This window comes from Phalacrocorax carbo, chromosome 9, assembly GCF_963921805.1.
Source record: "Phalacrocorax carbo chromosome 9, bPhaCar2.1, whole genome shotgun sequence".
NCBI lineage: Eukaryota > Metazoa > Chordata > Aves > Suliformes > Phalacrocoracidae > Phalacrocorax > Phalacrocorax carbo.
The window spans coordinates 754,184-770,627 of NC_087521.1; the positions used below are offsets into that span (position 1 = coordinate 754,184).

Sequence of the window (16,444 nt, forward strand, 5' to 3'; positions counted from 1 at the left end):
AGACCTGTAGTTACATAAATTTGGAGTGGAATACTTCAGTAATTGAATTTCAGTATATGAATACTTAAATAATACATCGGTAAAGGAAGTTGTGAGTTTACTCCATCCTATAGAACACAAAGCTGAGAATTTAAAGCGGAGCAATCTGTGGGAGTACAGAATCTGGTTCCCTGCCTTCTAAAATAAACTTTCATCCTTTTTTGTAAGCTGATTAAATGCAATTGCCTCAACTCATAGTTTCTACTGGTCTTACAGGAAACTTGTTTATGGCACTGAAATCCAGCTTATGTGCTTTGTGGCAATTTGTACACATTTGTTGTTGGGTCAAGGCTGCTGCTTAAATGAATTAGCTTTTTTCATACCTAGTGAATTTGGTAACTTTCTAGACTGCAATTCTGTCCCTTTTTGGCTAGGAAATGAACACTGAAATAAGACACTTTATAGTTTCACAGGAGTATTTTAGAGCCACTACTATCATGAGGGCTTTTCTGAACATGAGTAACCAGAATTAGGTCTGTCTTGATAAGACCACCAGAATACTCCCAAGTAGATTGCTTATTGATGCCCTCCCTACCCCAGGCATATTGCCTTTGTATAAACAGAAACTAAATACACTAGCACTGCATTCAGTTTTCATTAGTCTGATTCTTACTGTGAATTCTGATTCTCTTGTGCAATTGTGATACCCCTTATCTCTTTCCCATCTGGTAATTTTCGTAAAACATTCTGAAAAACAATGCATGCACTCAGTATATGTGTATCACAGACTTTAATTAAAATATTTCTCTTTTATCTCTTTGTGGAACTCATTAATAACCTCCCTCTTGCTCAGAAGTCCCTTACTAGTACAGTGAACTGTTGTCTTTCCTTCAGCCAGTTTTGTACCCCATGCAACATTCTTTGCTATCCCAACTGCCTGTAGCTAAACTTGATACTAATACCACATGTGAATTTAGTTCTCATTAGATCTAGCACTTTTCCCCTGTATAAAAAGTCAGTTACTTTATCAAATAAAGAGATCAAATTAGTCTGATGTGACTAATTTACCTTTGATAAATCTGGGTGTCACTTCATCCCTATCTTTCTGTTTTTATAATATGCAAGTGATGTGACCAGACACTGAATATGGCTTCCAAATTAGAAATGGTGAAATGCTGCTTTATTTCCTTCTCCTGAATGCCACACCATAAAGATCTGTCTGTTAGGAGAACTACCTGTTGCTGACAGTGGATGTCAACTGTTGGTCGGACTGGATGCTTAAATGCTTGTATGAAGCTGCTCAGTATTGTAAGCTAATGTCCCATCTGCTTTGCATTTCTGAAACTGCATGAAATAAGGTTTACCCTTTGTTGTAGTTAAACCTTGCTACTGCTTTTACTGTTGCTGAGACTTTGTATGAGAAGGCTGTACCAGTGAAAATGGAGTAGTGTCTTAGGTTCTTTTTAAACCAAGGGCTTTTCCATGCTTATATAGGAGTCCTAAGTCAGCATTTATGTGAGCCCTGCCAATGTTTACTACGATATAATGCTCGTCACTGGGGTAATTCACTTCTCTGCAACGGTATTGTCACGGGAATAGGCACTATGCTTGCCAGTGTTATGTATAGCTAGTTACCTTGAGTGGCCAGCTCATTAAAATCTTGCAAATAACCACATAGTTTAAAATAGTGCAGTAAAAGAGGCTGGAAAAGAGGTTTCACTCCCTGTCTGTTTCTCCCTGTTTTTCATATGCAGTATTTTTTTATAAACTCACTTTTCATTTTTGTTAGAGATGGTGTTGAGCTTCTCCCTTGAGAAACACTTTCATACTCTGTATGAGAGCTACAATTATGAATGAGCATAAAGAACAATAAAAAAAGTAATCCCCCTACTTTTCATTAAAGTGATTCAGTGCCTTATTAGTTTAGCTCCTGTAATCTCTTTAATTTGACAGGCTGAAAGGCAACTCTTGATATTTTAGAACAAAAGGCTATTTATAATTAAGGGGTGAGGGAAAACACCCGTAATTAGTGACAATGATTTTACTAGACAAATGTACACAAAAGTTTGTTTTTAAAAAAACAACCCCTTTACTTGGCAATCTGATATTGTCTCTCCACTCGGCTGATGCGGGCCTTTGCTCCTCAGTGGGGGCTGCAATTTTAATAAGTCTCTGATGTCCCAGCAGGGATCTGATTTGATGATGCAAATGTAGAAGGTCAGTTTTGGTTTAAAACCTTATTTGGAGCTCCCGGCAGACCAATAGCAATCTCTAAAGCCTTGGGGCAGGCTGGCAGATCAAAAGTTTGCTCCTGTTCTTCCCTTTACCTCTGCCTCCTACGACAATTAATAGCACCAGGGAGCTTCAGCCATGATCAGAGACCTTTGTTTTGATCACTGCTAAATGAATATTAAAAAGGAAAGTCCGTGTCAAAAAGCTGTAATGGAGAATAAAAGGAGGATACACATGTGGCAGGCCAAGTAGAAGAATTGTCTCGATTGTTTGATGGGCAGTAGTTTCAGAAGGTACTGGGAATTCGGGAGGGTTATCTGTTTAACCATGTAAATATGTCTTTGAGGGATGCGAGGAAAGAAATTAAGTACCTTTGGAGGTGCTTGTGGGGCTAAATGTGCCTGCACACAGTGGCTCAAATTAGGGCAGTAAGAGTCTCCCAAGCAACACAGTGGTTACATCAAAGCAAACAGTGAATTAAAAAGTCTGGCATAATCCCTGGCTCAAAATAGGCATTGATTCTTGTTTAAGTTGAGTGGAAGGGTGGCTGCATGCCACAAAAGATACACACAGCAAAGAGAATTAGGCTGTGCCTAAAGCCATGAAGCTAGCAGAAAGATACAGGGAGGGATGACAGAGTCAAGGCTTTTTCCCACTCTTCATGGCAGCAGCATTTTGACAGAATGAATAGGGCAGAGTAGCAGCCCAAACAGTCTTGTAACACTAATCAAGGTGAGAGGGAGAGTCTGGATGAGCACCTTTTTAACTCTGAACAGAAAAAGCCAACTGTTAACATTTTTATGCAGGAGAAACACCCTTCTTGTCTACTTGTACAGCTGCTTGTACAGCACTTAAGAGGTGGCAGGACTCTTTTCTGCAGGGTTGGCAGCTTGCTTTGAGCTGACTTCCATACAAACTTATTTAACTCTTTGTAATATTATTCTGCTGTATAAGCAATTGCTGCTATGTTTACAGTTTGCGTGATCATCAATGGCTGTGGAATCCTCCAGGAGTATATTGCTAGGCAACTTTTAGAAGCGCCCCTATGTGTAGTTCTTGTAGGATGACCATTTGGTCATGAACATGAAGATTCAAATACTTGATCTTTAAGCGGCTAGCTTTAAACTCGACCTTCCATAAGCAAAATGGTGTCTTTAAATCCAGTCTGTGTCCTTTTCCATGTTTTGACAAAGGTAACACATACGTGGGTGGATTTTAAAACCTCAGTTTTTATATTGCTTTGAATGTGTCAGCTTGAGAAATGGTTTGAACATGCCTCCATGTCTTCAGATATTGTTATACTGGTTCCGTAGTAAGCTGCCGAACTTATTGCATTGAACAGTTTTATGCGTTGTTTGTTCTTATGTCTGAAATGTCAACTTTTTCAACAGACCCCTTCTGCTTGGCACACTACCCATCAGCCTTTCACAGTGTGATGTTCAATCCAGTAGAACCCAGATTACTGGCTACTGCCAACTCTAAGGAAGGTGTGGGACTCTGGGATATTCGTAAACCTCAGAGGTAAGATCTGGCTAGCCTTGTCTTACACTGTGCTCTTTCTTTCCTTTTGAGAGGTGATGACATGCCACTCTCTCATTTTAAATTCAGAACTTAGGATGGTAAGAAAAGAGGCAGAACAAAGGTAATAGGAATGTTAGTAATGTTGAATTAAATAATTTTGCATGATTAACATTCTCCTTCATACATGTGATCTCGTTTGATTTAAAATGGGGCTAGATCTCCAGTGTTAAGGTAAGTGATTTTGGAAGCCTGCCTGGCCTCACCACTGCAGACTAACTTGGATTATTGTGTCAAAGTCACATCATTATATTTGGCACTGGCCTGCTAATACTGGAAAAAGCCATGGTGAGCAATGCTTGGTTTACAGTTTGTTTTTTCTACCCAGCTCAGTTTTCAGTGGCTGACTAGAGATTGTGGGCAAGGCAGCTTTTTACTCAATGCTTATGGGTTTTATGTGACTTCCTAGACACCTGGATAATCACTTTGGCTACATAACGTACTTCTAGATTTGTACAGAATTTTAAACAAATGAAAAAAAGAAGTTTGCAGTATTAAGTGTGGCTAGACTGGGTTCTGAAGTGGACGTAAGAAGTGTCATACCAGAGTTCTGCATGCGTGAGAGATTAAGCTTCTGTTGAAGTCTTTTTCAATCTTTGAGATTTTGAAAGTAATTTCCTTTTATTATCATAATAATCAGAAAAAAAATTTGCACATCAAGTAAATGTTTCTCCCTTCCCCCCCCCCCCACCAAATTTTACCTGATTCCAGTTACAAGAGTAAGTGTGGAAAAGGTAATTTCAAAAATGTGAGAAGAGGGGAGAATGGGTGGTACTTGCTTTACAGGACAGTAGCCTCAGCTATTTTAAACTTTCTGTAGCATACACTTGACTCTCCACTTAGTGGTGAATTCCTTGGAATATCCAGAAGTGCATATCACTAAATTCTTCTTGGGTTTGTACTGTACAGAGAATAAAAAATTCTCAAGTTAGTTATAGCTGGCTTTAAAAAAAGTCTAAAATGTTTAGACATCCATTACAATAGCAAACTAATTCTGGTTTCAGGAAGGTTTATTGTTCTTAAATATTAGTGGCTTGAATTTATTTTTAAGCTTGAATCAGAATTTACATGCTGATGATGGTGGCTCTAGACCTTGCTCACATTTGTAAAGTTAGCCAGAGCCCCTCTTGGCAGGTGTTGTACAGTCTGCTATTAAATTTCTGTTTAATTAAAATTTAACTGAAAGGGAGTTAGGAAGTTCCTTAAGCTATCTTCTCTTATCCTTGTCAAACTTAAACTCTTTATGTATAGTAAGTAGTAATAACTTAGTAACTTTCTAACATCAAAATAACTTCAGTGTTTACTGGATAGAGGGAGAGAAACACAAGACGTTAGGGTTATTTTGCTCTTACAAAACATGTTTCTTGATATTTTTGCCATAAAATTTGTCATTTTCATTTCAGTTCATGCCTGTTTCTTCCTTGTGGGCTAATATGGACAAGGTTGGCTTCCTCTTGCCAAGTCAGCTGGCCTTACACTGGTTTTTTGCAGGATTCTTTGTTTTTCAGCTTCTACCTCAATTTTGTGATTTAAGAACTTCTGCAGATTGAGTTGGTCTTGTTTCTGAAATGGAATTACACTAAAACATTTCTCTCTTCAGACATTTATTCTCAGAGCATGAATATAAAACGAATGATGTTGGTAGAGTGGTATAGCTTATGTCAGTAGAAATTCTATATGGATGCAAAGTTTAAATGAAGCCTTTCACATGGTAGCAAAGTGAAATAGGATCGCCTCTGGAAAAGTTGCACAAGCCTAACAGGAAAAGAGAGGGGAAGTATCACTAAGGGTGCAAGCATTGACCCCAATAAATGCATGAGCAGATTACTTGAGTAAGGAAATGTCCTCTTACAAATTTTAACATTAAGACCTTGATTTCCAAAAGTTCCTCAGCTTATATAGAAAAGTGTTGATGAGATTTTGCTTGGGGTGGTAGCAGCTATCAGGTCATGGAAACTCAGATGATCTCCACTCTAGATGCTATCCTGCCTTCTTCCTCAGTCTTAACCAGAAGGCAAAGTGTTTGCTGAGAGCTTGTTGCAGGCTACTGAGTGTGTATGGGATGATAGTCTGTGCTCACACATTTAAGGATGCACATTTTTAGCTGTATTGTGGCGTTGTTCTTTCTAATGCCAAATATAAAATAGCTGTAACAGAATTTAATTGGCAATGCTTCTTGGCACATAGTTTGTATTTCCTCAGGTTTAACGCCAGTGTGAAAGACTTAATAACCATTGACAAATCTGAATTCTACAGCCTTTTTTTGAATGATACAAGGGGAGGGGAAATGATGCCTTTATAATGTAACATCTGGGATGTGTTGGAGACCTTGCATAAATTAAAATGGTGGAAGCTTGTACGCTTCCATCTGAGGGACAAAAGCTACCCTTTTTGGGTCCTAATCTGATCAAAGTAAATATTTCTAATTGAAAAGCTAAATGGTGATGGTTAAACATACCTTGCAAATACAGTGCTGAATTCTAAGGCTGATAGGTCATACCACTTTTTCCATGTGTAGGGGAACGTGTGTAACACCCTTATTGTACAGTTGGACATACACCATGTATACTATGCAGCTGTTCCCTTAAGCACTGAATTTAAAGCTTTTGTACCTACTAGGCGTGGTGCATTCTGTGTAATAGGCACATGCTTCCTGCCTGCAGCCCGCTCCTCCCAGTGGACTCAGGAACAGGAAAGTGAACAGTAAGAGACAGACTGCTCCTCACAGAGTAAATGCTGTTGACTGATACTTAGAGCCTCAGACTTGGGCTGAGCAAGCTGAAACTTAAATGAATGCAGGTGGTAAGTCTGCTTTCAGCTGCCATTTTTCAGGGACAGCCATCAGCTTTCCTCCTTTGCTTGATCAGGGATGTGCCCAAAACATGGTGAGGAGGGTATGCTTGGCTGAAGGAAAGAAAACAGCCTAAAGCACTCAGTTGCCACTGCAGTTTGTTCCCAGAAAATTCTCAGGGAAGAGGACTCCAAAGAGTTGTGTCCTGTTAGTGGGCTGCCAAAGCCAGAGTCCCTCATATTTAAATAAATTAAACTGGATTTTTAGTCTTCATTAAAGTAACAGAGCATTAACCAAAACTCCTGCTGGTCTCTGCAGATCTAGTTCGCTAATCTAGAAACATGGAACTTGATTTTTAACTAATTTGGGGCCAATTCAATTTGTCTTAAGAGGAAAAAATTTTATTAATGTGTAGATCAGTTAAGATACAATCCTCAGTCCTGTGAGGAGGTGGAAGCCAGAATCTAGATTTTTGTCTGTGGATTTTAGTTTGTTACCATCTTCTCTGGGGAAGATACACTGTGAACTTAATTATCAGGGGGAAAAAAACCTTTTTTGTTGTTAAGGATGAAGTAATCCACATAATGCTGTCAGTACTTGTTACAGACTTTACATAGAACTGAAGTTGGTGTGTGAGGGAGTTCGTGTATATTTTCTGTATTCTTATTAATAATAAAGGACACAAAATGTAGTTTCAGGTAAGATGTGTGCCAGAAGCATTTTGGCTGATGAATTTTATAGGCAGAATGGGTTAAAGAGCCCTGAACTTCTCTGTAATCTAGGGGTAAACAGGAAGCTGCCTGTGTAACTTGCATGCCAGAACACCAGCACAGCAAAGAAGGGCTACTGCACCGGCTGCTTTTCTCATTGTCAAAGTCTGCTAATGGTGGAAATCCTTGCTTTGCTATAGGTTTGTAGCGCTCTCTTACACTGTTATCAGTATCCAAAAAAATGTAACACTGCCTGAGGTGTAGGAAGGATGAGCAATTAGAGGTTTTTTGGGGACACAGTGTGGAAGTATTGACTTGCTGGGATTGTTGAATAGCACAATATATAACTATAGTATGAAATTGCTAGATCTGTCTATTCCATCCCTAGCCTACCTTTTTATTTCCATTGTGCATTAAGTTAACTTGTGAGGGACTGTATTTTATGCTGTAAGCTGTCAAGGGAAATTTCTCCTTGCCTTCAGTATTGATGTAATCCTTCATAATTCTGTGGCCATCATGGGAATTTTTCAGTCCTATCATTCCACCTGCCGTGCTAGCAGAAATGAGTAGATCAGGTAAACTTCAGCTGTTTTGTCCCAATGTGTTGTAGTGGGGTTATGATTAGGGGTTGAATGGGTATAAAGAAGGGGAAGAAATGTAGATATTTTTAGATATTTGCAGTGGATTACCAAAATAATAACTTCCAGTGGGTTAAGCAGGGCTGCAGCACTCCTCTGATATGGGAAAGGTGAAATGGTTATAGGTAGTTACTAATTTGCTGCTAGTATAACACTTCATTTAAAACTCACTTACCCCAACTACTGTCCTGTTCTCTGTCAGCTCTCAGATGGACGGAGAGTTAAAATGATGCAGCCACTGATCGGTGTGCTTCATAACCAGAGACTGTTCTGGGGAATCCTGCTGCTGCTCCCCTGCAAAATCCAGAAAGAAAATGAAAAGCCTGGAATTACAAAGACTAGCTGTTTGTGGCCAATAGCAGTACTGTAGCTAGCAATAGCTTCACATAACATGTATTACAGCCAACAGCGCTGTATAGGTGAGATATAGGTGAGGTTTGTCAAGCCCACAGGATTCAGCTGGCCTTCATTCATTTGAAGGGGGTCAGGCTTAATGCTGAATTTCTGGTTTTCAGTCAGCAGAGGCTTGTAGTGTGAGGTGTAGTTTTTCTTCAAAATTTTTCAGCTTGATGATGCACTGTCAGAAAAGGGGTGATTTGCTGTTAACTTCTAAACTTGTGTGGCGTTCAGTGGAATATGGCTACGTGTGCAGTTTTAAACTAAAAGCTCTGAATTTTCAAAATCTTGAATGGAGTAGTGATATCCTACCAGGTTAAGAGAATCCATGCTTGTCAGAAACAAATGAGCTGCATCTACTTATTTATAAAAAAAAAATTTAAGGATTTTTCCACTGGAGTATTTAAAATACACGTCTTCTGCAATTGGATTATAGGAGAATTCATCTTCTAGCTTGCTGTTACATGCCTCCAGCCAGGAGAGGTGGTTTTATCTGCTTCTTTAGTCAGGCAACACTGAACACCTCTATAAATTAAAAAGAAAGGGTTAGAAAAAAGTCCTGATTATGAGTAGATTTTATTCATCTAATGTGAAATTGGTTAACTTTCTGATGGGAAGCTGGGAGTGCTTTATGCTTGGCTACTACAGTGAAGAAGGTAATTGAAAAGCCAGCATTTCTTGGCATGCATGGGGACGTTTAGAGACTGTTGTACAGCTCTGGATTGTGAAAAGTTTAGCTCACTTCAAATAGTCATAATTTGATTAGTTGTGCTGACTGAGTCAAGATAGAGGCGGATTCATTTTGCTTTTTCCCAGAGTTCATTCACAGCTTGATACCTCTTCTCAGATCTAGTGCAGCAATTGAGATTCCCTCCATCTCCCCCAGTATACTATTAAGATCTGAATGTGGTGGACTGGCTCTACAAAAATAGCATGTGAAACACTGTTGTAATGATGCTGGACTTAAAATATAACTAATAAGTTGACTATTGATTCTGGAAATCTTATTTTTCTATTTTTAAAACGTTTGAGTATTGCCATTCTTTCAGGTGGACATCAAGCTGAAGCTAACTTCAGTATTGTTTCTTTTTTAAAAACAGTGCACTGAAAAGCTTAAATGTGGTATTGATTAATGAGGCTGTTGTAAGGTACTCACACCACTAGATGGGGTCTGGAAGCTGTGCCTTTTTTAAGAAAATCAAAAAAGGCAAGTCTGTGCATCTTAAACTTTACAACAAAACATGCATTGCAAACATGTATTGTTACAGAATTGCTGGGGGCTACTCAGCGAGTCAGGTTACATATAAATTTGAAGCAACGACTATGTAACTCTAGCTATTTTTAGGTACTCACGTTCTCCCTTCTTCTTTCCGTGCAGCCCCATGCCCATCTCCTTCTTACTGGAATAAAAAGGCTGCTTTTTCCCCCCTAAGAAAATATGGTAATTATCTCTGTAATTCTTTCTTTTCCTGTATTCCCCCTGCCTCCTTACATAAACTAATCTGGAAGTTTTTGAGATCAAAAATATTATTGGCCTGTCCTATCAATGACTATCACATACTTTTAAACTATAAAATGGCTGTTCACAGACGTGTTCTGCTTGTGATGAGCCTGTTGAGCCTGTGGTTATACACAGTGGGGTCCATTTGTGTGTGCAGTTCAAGGGTTAAAATGCTGAGTCTTGGGTCAATATCAGAAATACGTATCTCGGCATTTTTGTAAGCTTGGGAGGGCATATCTAAAAGCTCCTGGGCCCTCATTCCTGCTATGTCCATTACATGAATTTTGTGGTTGACCTGGTTTTTTGAGCCAACTCATCATGTTCAGAAGTTACAAAGCTTTTCCAGGTTAGTCTTCTGCTTTTTTATGGCCTAGCAAGTTGAATTAGGTTCAGGGAGGGCCCAGTGATGGAGAAGACAGAGGGAGGCCTGTAAGGTTGAGAACAGGAGATAAGAAGGAAGCAAGACTTTCCTCATTTGAGGAGCAGTGAACTATTAGATATGCTTAGCTGTTTGTGGCATTACTCTCTTACTTGCTTCAGTTCCTTTTGCTACACTAACCTTCCCTTTTTTGTCTCATAAGCATGTTCCTTACAAGCACTGCTGCTGGCTTTTTACAAAGTGGAAGTGGTGAAACATAACCAAAGCCGGGGATAATTTACCTTCCAAGGCTGCTGGTTTAATGGGAATAAGCTATAATCAGATAGTGTTTCTTTTCATGTTCCTGCAGTTACAACATAGTGTTCCAGGATGCCAGTCTTGAGTGTTGAGTTCTGGGAACACTTTTGTCCCTAGAACTCAAGTACTGGATTCAGGTTCTGAGTGGGGTAGAAATCCTTACAGGTGGTAGACCTTCTTAAGGTTCTTCTGAAAGCTCAGGAGGCCTGTGCTGTCTGTGTACTTGAAAAGCGTGATGATGAGTTAAAATCATTGACTACTAGGGCAAACCTGGTGTCCCTTCTTGACTGTAAACCTTATGGCATATTTTAAAAGGTAATATGATCATACAAGTCATAATAAACTCAAGTTAAAGGCATGTCAATTTTGGTGTTTTCCATCATTGCTTTACCTGTAAAGCCAAATAGGAACATTAATTCAACTTTGATTTCTTTCTTTGTCTTGGCTGAGGAGTAACTGCAGTTCAGAGCCTCTTTAAGCAAATTTTTTTAGCTCACGTTAAACGAGTATTCGTGTCTCAAAAAACACCAGTGAAGAAGGCTCTCATAATGGACTTCAAACTAATGTAAAATTTGCCTCCTGCACTGAGAATTTAGAGGAAGCAAACTCCAAGCTGTGGATGAGGAATACCTGTTGTTAGATACTAGTGAATCATGTAGTGATTAGCTTATTAAGTAGTAAGCAAAATATAAATGTGGACATTTGTTCCCTTTAATAGACTAACTAGATTCAAGGGGATCTTGAGGGAGGACTCTTCTCAGCCTGTTTATGAATGTTGGGGTATGTTGATCTTGCCAATGTGTGGAGGTCTTTGAAGGATGTGGCCATACTGTGCTGCTGGTCTCCAACTGACAGTGTTCTCTAAAGTCTGTGTCTTGAACAGAGCATTTTCTGCCAAGTGCTATTTATTGAACATATATAATAATGTCTATGTTCCTTTTCTGGGTTAAGAATTACTAGGTGTTCAGCTTAGTCATTGTCCTTCAAGAAAACACAATCCAACTTGTTTTAAAACAATGTACTGAATGCATAATTTCTGATCAAAATCTATTGGAATTCACAGGTACTCAGTACTTCTGAAAATCTAGTTCTTGGCTCCTGATTGCTTTGCCTTATAGCTTCACTTGTTTCATTTAGCTCACAGTCTCTTAAAGACAGGATGAGTGTTACCTCCTTGTTTCTGGATCAGTGTAATGATCTCTGATGGCAAGAGGAAAACACTGTATGTGCTATATTACTTCCTTCTGTGGAGGGGTATGGAATATCTCTGTGAACTCATGATAATCTAAGGATGTAGAAGTCTTGCAGGCTGTTTATGTTAGACTGGCATACTGACATATTGTTGGAAAAAACTAGGCCTAGGCTCATAAGCCCTTTGCTGGTTTTGAAATAGAAGTGGTAACTGCTAAAACTACAGGCAATTTGAGAACAGCTCTTCAGAGTTCAGTTAGCGGCATGTCAAATAGACCATCTTTGCAAGAGAAGGCTAAGTTTTACCTCTGAATAGAGGCATGGTTTATTTTGTTGGGTATTTTGGGTTTTTTTTGTTGATGGGTTAGAGTGCAAGGGAAAGGGAGGAAAGGGAGATGAGTATTTGCAGCTCTGTACCGCAGGTGATATTTATAGCCTGTTGCGTAGAGACTTTAGAAAACCTGTATGGTGGTGCAGAAGATATTCTAAGGTTGTAAAACCAGCATTGTAACTGAGTCCAGGTCTATAGATTTAGGGTTGGCAGTTTTAGCTTCCAGGCTCGTGCTTTCAAGGTATTTGATTCTTAAAGATCATAACAGAACAGCAGTTATTTTTCTGGGAAATGCTCATGCACATGCTGAGTTTTATCCGTTCTAGCTTACCTTCCTGAGCTGACCCCTAAAAGTAGCTGTTGCCTAGTTTTATCTGTGTGTTACCAAGATGTCTGGTATGTTGGCTGAAATACTGAGCGTCTGGAAGTGCAAGTGTGGGACCCAGTATTGTTGATGCTTGTGTTGCAGGGGATATTAATCTGGTGGGTAACCACAGGGTTTGCTACTGACAGTGACTTTAGTGAGATTCAGGGCTCTTTGGAGGCTAGAACCGGTAGATTGGGAATTTTCTCAAAGTAGCATCTTTTGTTGTAATTGTTTTTTCCTTACAGGTTTTTAATAAGATGTTATGTGATGGCTACAGGAGTGGGATGGCAGGAAGAGTATGTGGAGGTTTAAGGTTTCTCTTTGACTGTTTTGCATTTTGACCCTGCATATAAAGAAAAGCTTGTGATTCTAATTACTTCTGATGCGTGTGCTTTGGGATTGCCAAAGCCCTTGCAAATGGATGAGTTGTCTACATCACTGAATCGGCAGCTACTTGTTTGAGTTATTTCAGTGCAATAGAAGTGTGCCTTATGTTTCTCTTTGGAGACCTTTGTCAGTCCTGCTCTGAGCAAAGTACTGTATAAATGAGTGCAGGAGAAATGTGTGTATCTTGGCAACCACTTTTTGCTTGTCAAGCTTATCAGTTCCTTTCTTTGCTTTTCCAGTTGAACCATTTGTTGTGAATTTTTACTAACTTTATGCTGCTTAAAGTAAATAATTTAGCTAGGTTACAACATAACAAATTTTAAGTGCTATTTAGGCACTCAGCAGTATGGGTCAACCACACCACCTCAAATAGTTCAAATAACAATTTGTTTTCTCTCACAGTTCAGGAAATACAACTCATCCCACACATGTACCATTCCCATCTGTTTTGCTTCTGTGCTACTGAGGCAGCTCACAGCTGATCTGTGCCTGTCTCAACCTAGAATTTTTGAAGCTGTCCTGACCAGGCCTATTTGCCCCAAATAACACAGAACCGAAACTTAGATTTCTTCCCTCCTCCCCATCCACCCTTTGTTTTCCATTATTTCTTAAAAATTCTGATTTTTTGCTCAAGTTCATGGGGATTGAATTATTCTTTTCTGGAAAACTTTGGAATGTGTTGAAGGAACTTTTGAATCATAATGGCTTCTGGGGGAGTGGTACTTTTGGGATGTGTTTTGGCTTTTTCCTCATTGTAACCATAAATAAATCTCCAAACTGTTTGCCACAGGTTTAGCCAAAATCAAATTACTTCTTTAGTGTTAGAAACATCTAAGGTAGTCTCCTCTGCCTTTTTAGTAGGGGGCCACTGAAGAAAAAAGGGAGTACTTAATTTTTTGACTTTGGGCAAAGAGACGGTGACAATCACTACAGCTGTAGTCATGCTGATGGCTTAAGTGGTATTTCTGCTGGGAAAAGCACTTCCCTGCATATGGACTCCTTTTTTTGGGTGTGCCACTTTCAGCTGATTGATGCTTTTTTCTTTCTTTTCTTTTCCCTTTTAAAGAAGGAACTGCTGTGCTAAAGTTGCAAAATAAGTTGTAAATCAGTGAATTTACTGCTAGACACTTTTTACCCCAAAGGGAGTGATCTTTTCTGTTGCTGGTGTGAGCACCAACTAATAGGTAGTCCAGAAATACTAAAGTAAGTGTGCAAATCTGCCAAATACTGCCTGGTATTCAGGTGTGTGAAGCAGGTGCTGTAGTCCCTTTTTCCCACCTTTATGTCGTGTCATTATTGTGGAAGTAACCAGGAAGGTACTATGGGAAGAGTCCTCTCACTTAGCTTCATTTTAGTTGTACACATTTCTTATGTCATTTGCAGTTGTGCTTTATGCCTGACCCTGTCAGCCCTTCTTGGGATAGAGGGTTTAGTTTAGCTTTTTCTATGTTTAGGCTGGTGTCTTTCCTGTAGTGGAGTATATTCAGGTTAGTCCACTGATGTGCAAACTGCAGATCTCTGTGTTTGTTTTTTTTAAATGACAGAATGAAAGATTTTTTACTTTCTCTAGCACCCCCAGATTTGTTGATCAGACACACAGCTGAGTTTTGGAGTACTGAGGTTCAAATTGTATAACAAACGTGTATTGTTAGTAGTTCAGCTTTTAAATCGTTGTTGTTCTCAGATAGTGCTATGGTCACTCTTCTTCAGTGCAGCTTTTCCTGTCTTGATTGAGTAGTTTTCTCAGACCTTCATAGTTAAAATCACACTACCCATTGCAGATATTTAGCCCTCCATCATATGCATGGGGATTTTCTGATCTGAAGATTAAACTTTTTCACACCTACCAGCTTATCCACACTAGCCTGGGTTTGGTTCTGGCCAGGTACTTTAAGCTAGGTGCTGTCCTTTTGCTCTGTGGGATCCAGCATGCTCCCAGAAGCGGTGATGGTATTCAGGTTTATAACTTCAAAGAATGTAAGTAGCTTCATGCAGTAAACAAGAAGTCAGGAAACCTGGTTTTGTTTCACAGTGTTGGGCAGGTCTGTTGATTGACCTCCCTTGCCCTCTGTTTTTCCTGTATCAAGGAACAGGAATACTGCCTACTTCAAAAACCTCATGATGCTTAATCTTTTCATTAGCTTTGAAATTCACTAACACACAGGTCTTTCTAAAGCAAGAATTTAAAGTGCAAAGTATTGCCCTTGCAATACAAATTTAAAAAGTATAAAATAGTAATCTGTTGTTCAAAAGAAGCTCTGATTTAGTGGGCTTTTGTGGCCTGCTTTCTTAAGGAAATGGGTTTGTGATCATATAAGCCTTTCCCTAATCACCTTTATGCCTCATTTCAAGGAGGAGGAAATTAAAATGAGGAAGGGAATTAAGAGATACTTTTTTAAAAAAAAAGGTAAATTTTTAAAAAATTACTGGTGACCGAATACAAGGGAGAGATCCTCTTAGTGCATTTATGGGGAGAACATCTGAAATGTTAGTTCAACCCTATAGTAAGACAAGAGAATTAGTCCATCATCAGTCCATGGGGAAACTGGTGGAACCAACTTGATGAGACCAAGGTTATGTGGGCAGTTGCATTTGGTTAGCTTTACATGTTGTTTTTATTCATCTTGTACCTATTAGAGGCAGAAGTTTTACTGATTCAAGACCAGATGCTACTTCTGCAGAAAGATGTTGGATCTTGCCACTTTTCAATGAAAAGAAAGGCTTACTTTCCTGTTGCTGCTCTTCTCTTTAATTTCAGCTTTTGTAGCTTTGGTAAATTCATGCAGCTTTACTAGAGAAAAGGGGGTTGAGTTATTGGATGAGAGAACAAATCTGCAGCTGGTGTTACTCAGCTTTCCTAGTGCAATGCAAGAATCACAGCACAAACGTGTGTAGAAAAAATGCTTTGTAGGACTTGCAGTAGTGATACATGACTGCTTTTGTGTAGGCACTAAAGGTGCGAGGATGGATTTACTCCTCAGAAGGAATGACCAACTTTTATACCTAGATTATCTTTCTGAGGTAACGTTCTCTGGTATCTGTGTTCTTTGTGTTATACTGACTTGTGTGGAAACAGCTCCTGTTCCTTCATTTGGTCTAGAAGTAATCTTCCTGTGCCTTGTCTGGCTCTATTTGCATCTTCTCTGTCTAGTTATTGGATGGAACCTACTCTTTGTGTCTTGCTGGATTCAGCTGGGCAGCGTGTTGTCTCACAGGCTGTACTCCATCCTACAAGGTATTATTTCTGAACAGGCTGAATAATGGACTCTGACTATAGAATTTAGGGATTAGAAAAGGAGGAGAATGATGAGGTGATTTAGCTAGCTTGCTTGTGGTTGTTGGACACTTGCTCTTTACTTTTTCTCCTCTACTTTCTTTTCTTTTTTTATCTGGCTAAATGTGTTTTGTTTTTTTTTCTTTTCCTGCAAAACTACAATAACACCTAGATCATTCAAGCAGAGAGTGAGAATAGGACACTCTTGTGTTTGCTGACCGTCAGATCTGTATGAGGGCAAGCCTAGGACAGTGAGAATATCTGGGAATCGGTCGGTAATAACACTCAACCAAAGCTTGGATAGAGCTGGAGGAGGATGTGAAACATTCAAACAAATGGGAGGTTTTTGTTTGATGTTGTCATTTGCTACTGTTTAATTGCTGTAATGGCAGA

At 39.3% G+C, this 16,444-nt stretch overlaps 1 protein-coding gene across 5 annotated transcripts in view; it reads left to right on the forward strand.

Annotated features, from left to right (window-relative positions):
* Positions 1–16,444, forward strand: part of DCAF5 (DDB1 and CUL4 associated factor 5) — a 78,691-nt gene that overhangs the window by 18,274 nt on the left and 43,973 nt on the right. For all 5 annotated transcript variants that reach the window (XM_064460033.1, XM_064460036.1, XM_064460037.1 and 2 more), the window contains exon 5: positions 3,603–3,732. In XM_064460033.1, the coding sequence (XP_064316103.1) occupies positions 3,603–3,732 (130 nt within the window). The remainder of the gene's footprint in view (positions 1–3,602; positions 3,733–16,444) is intronic.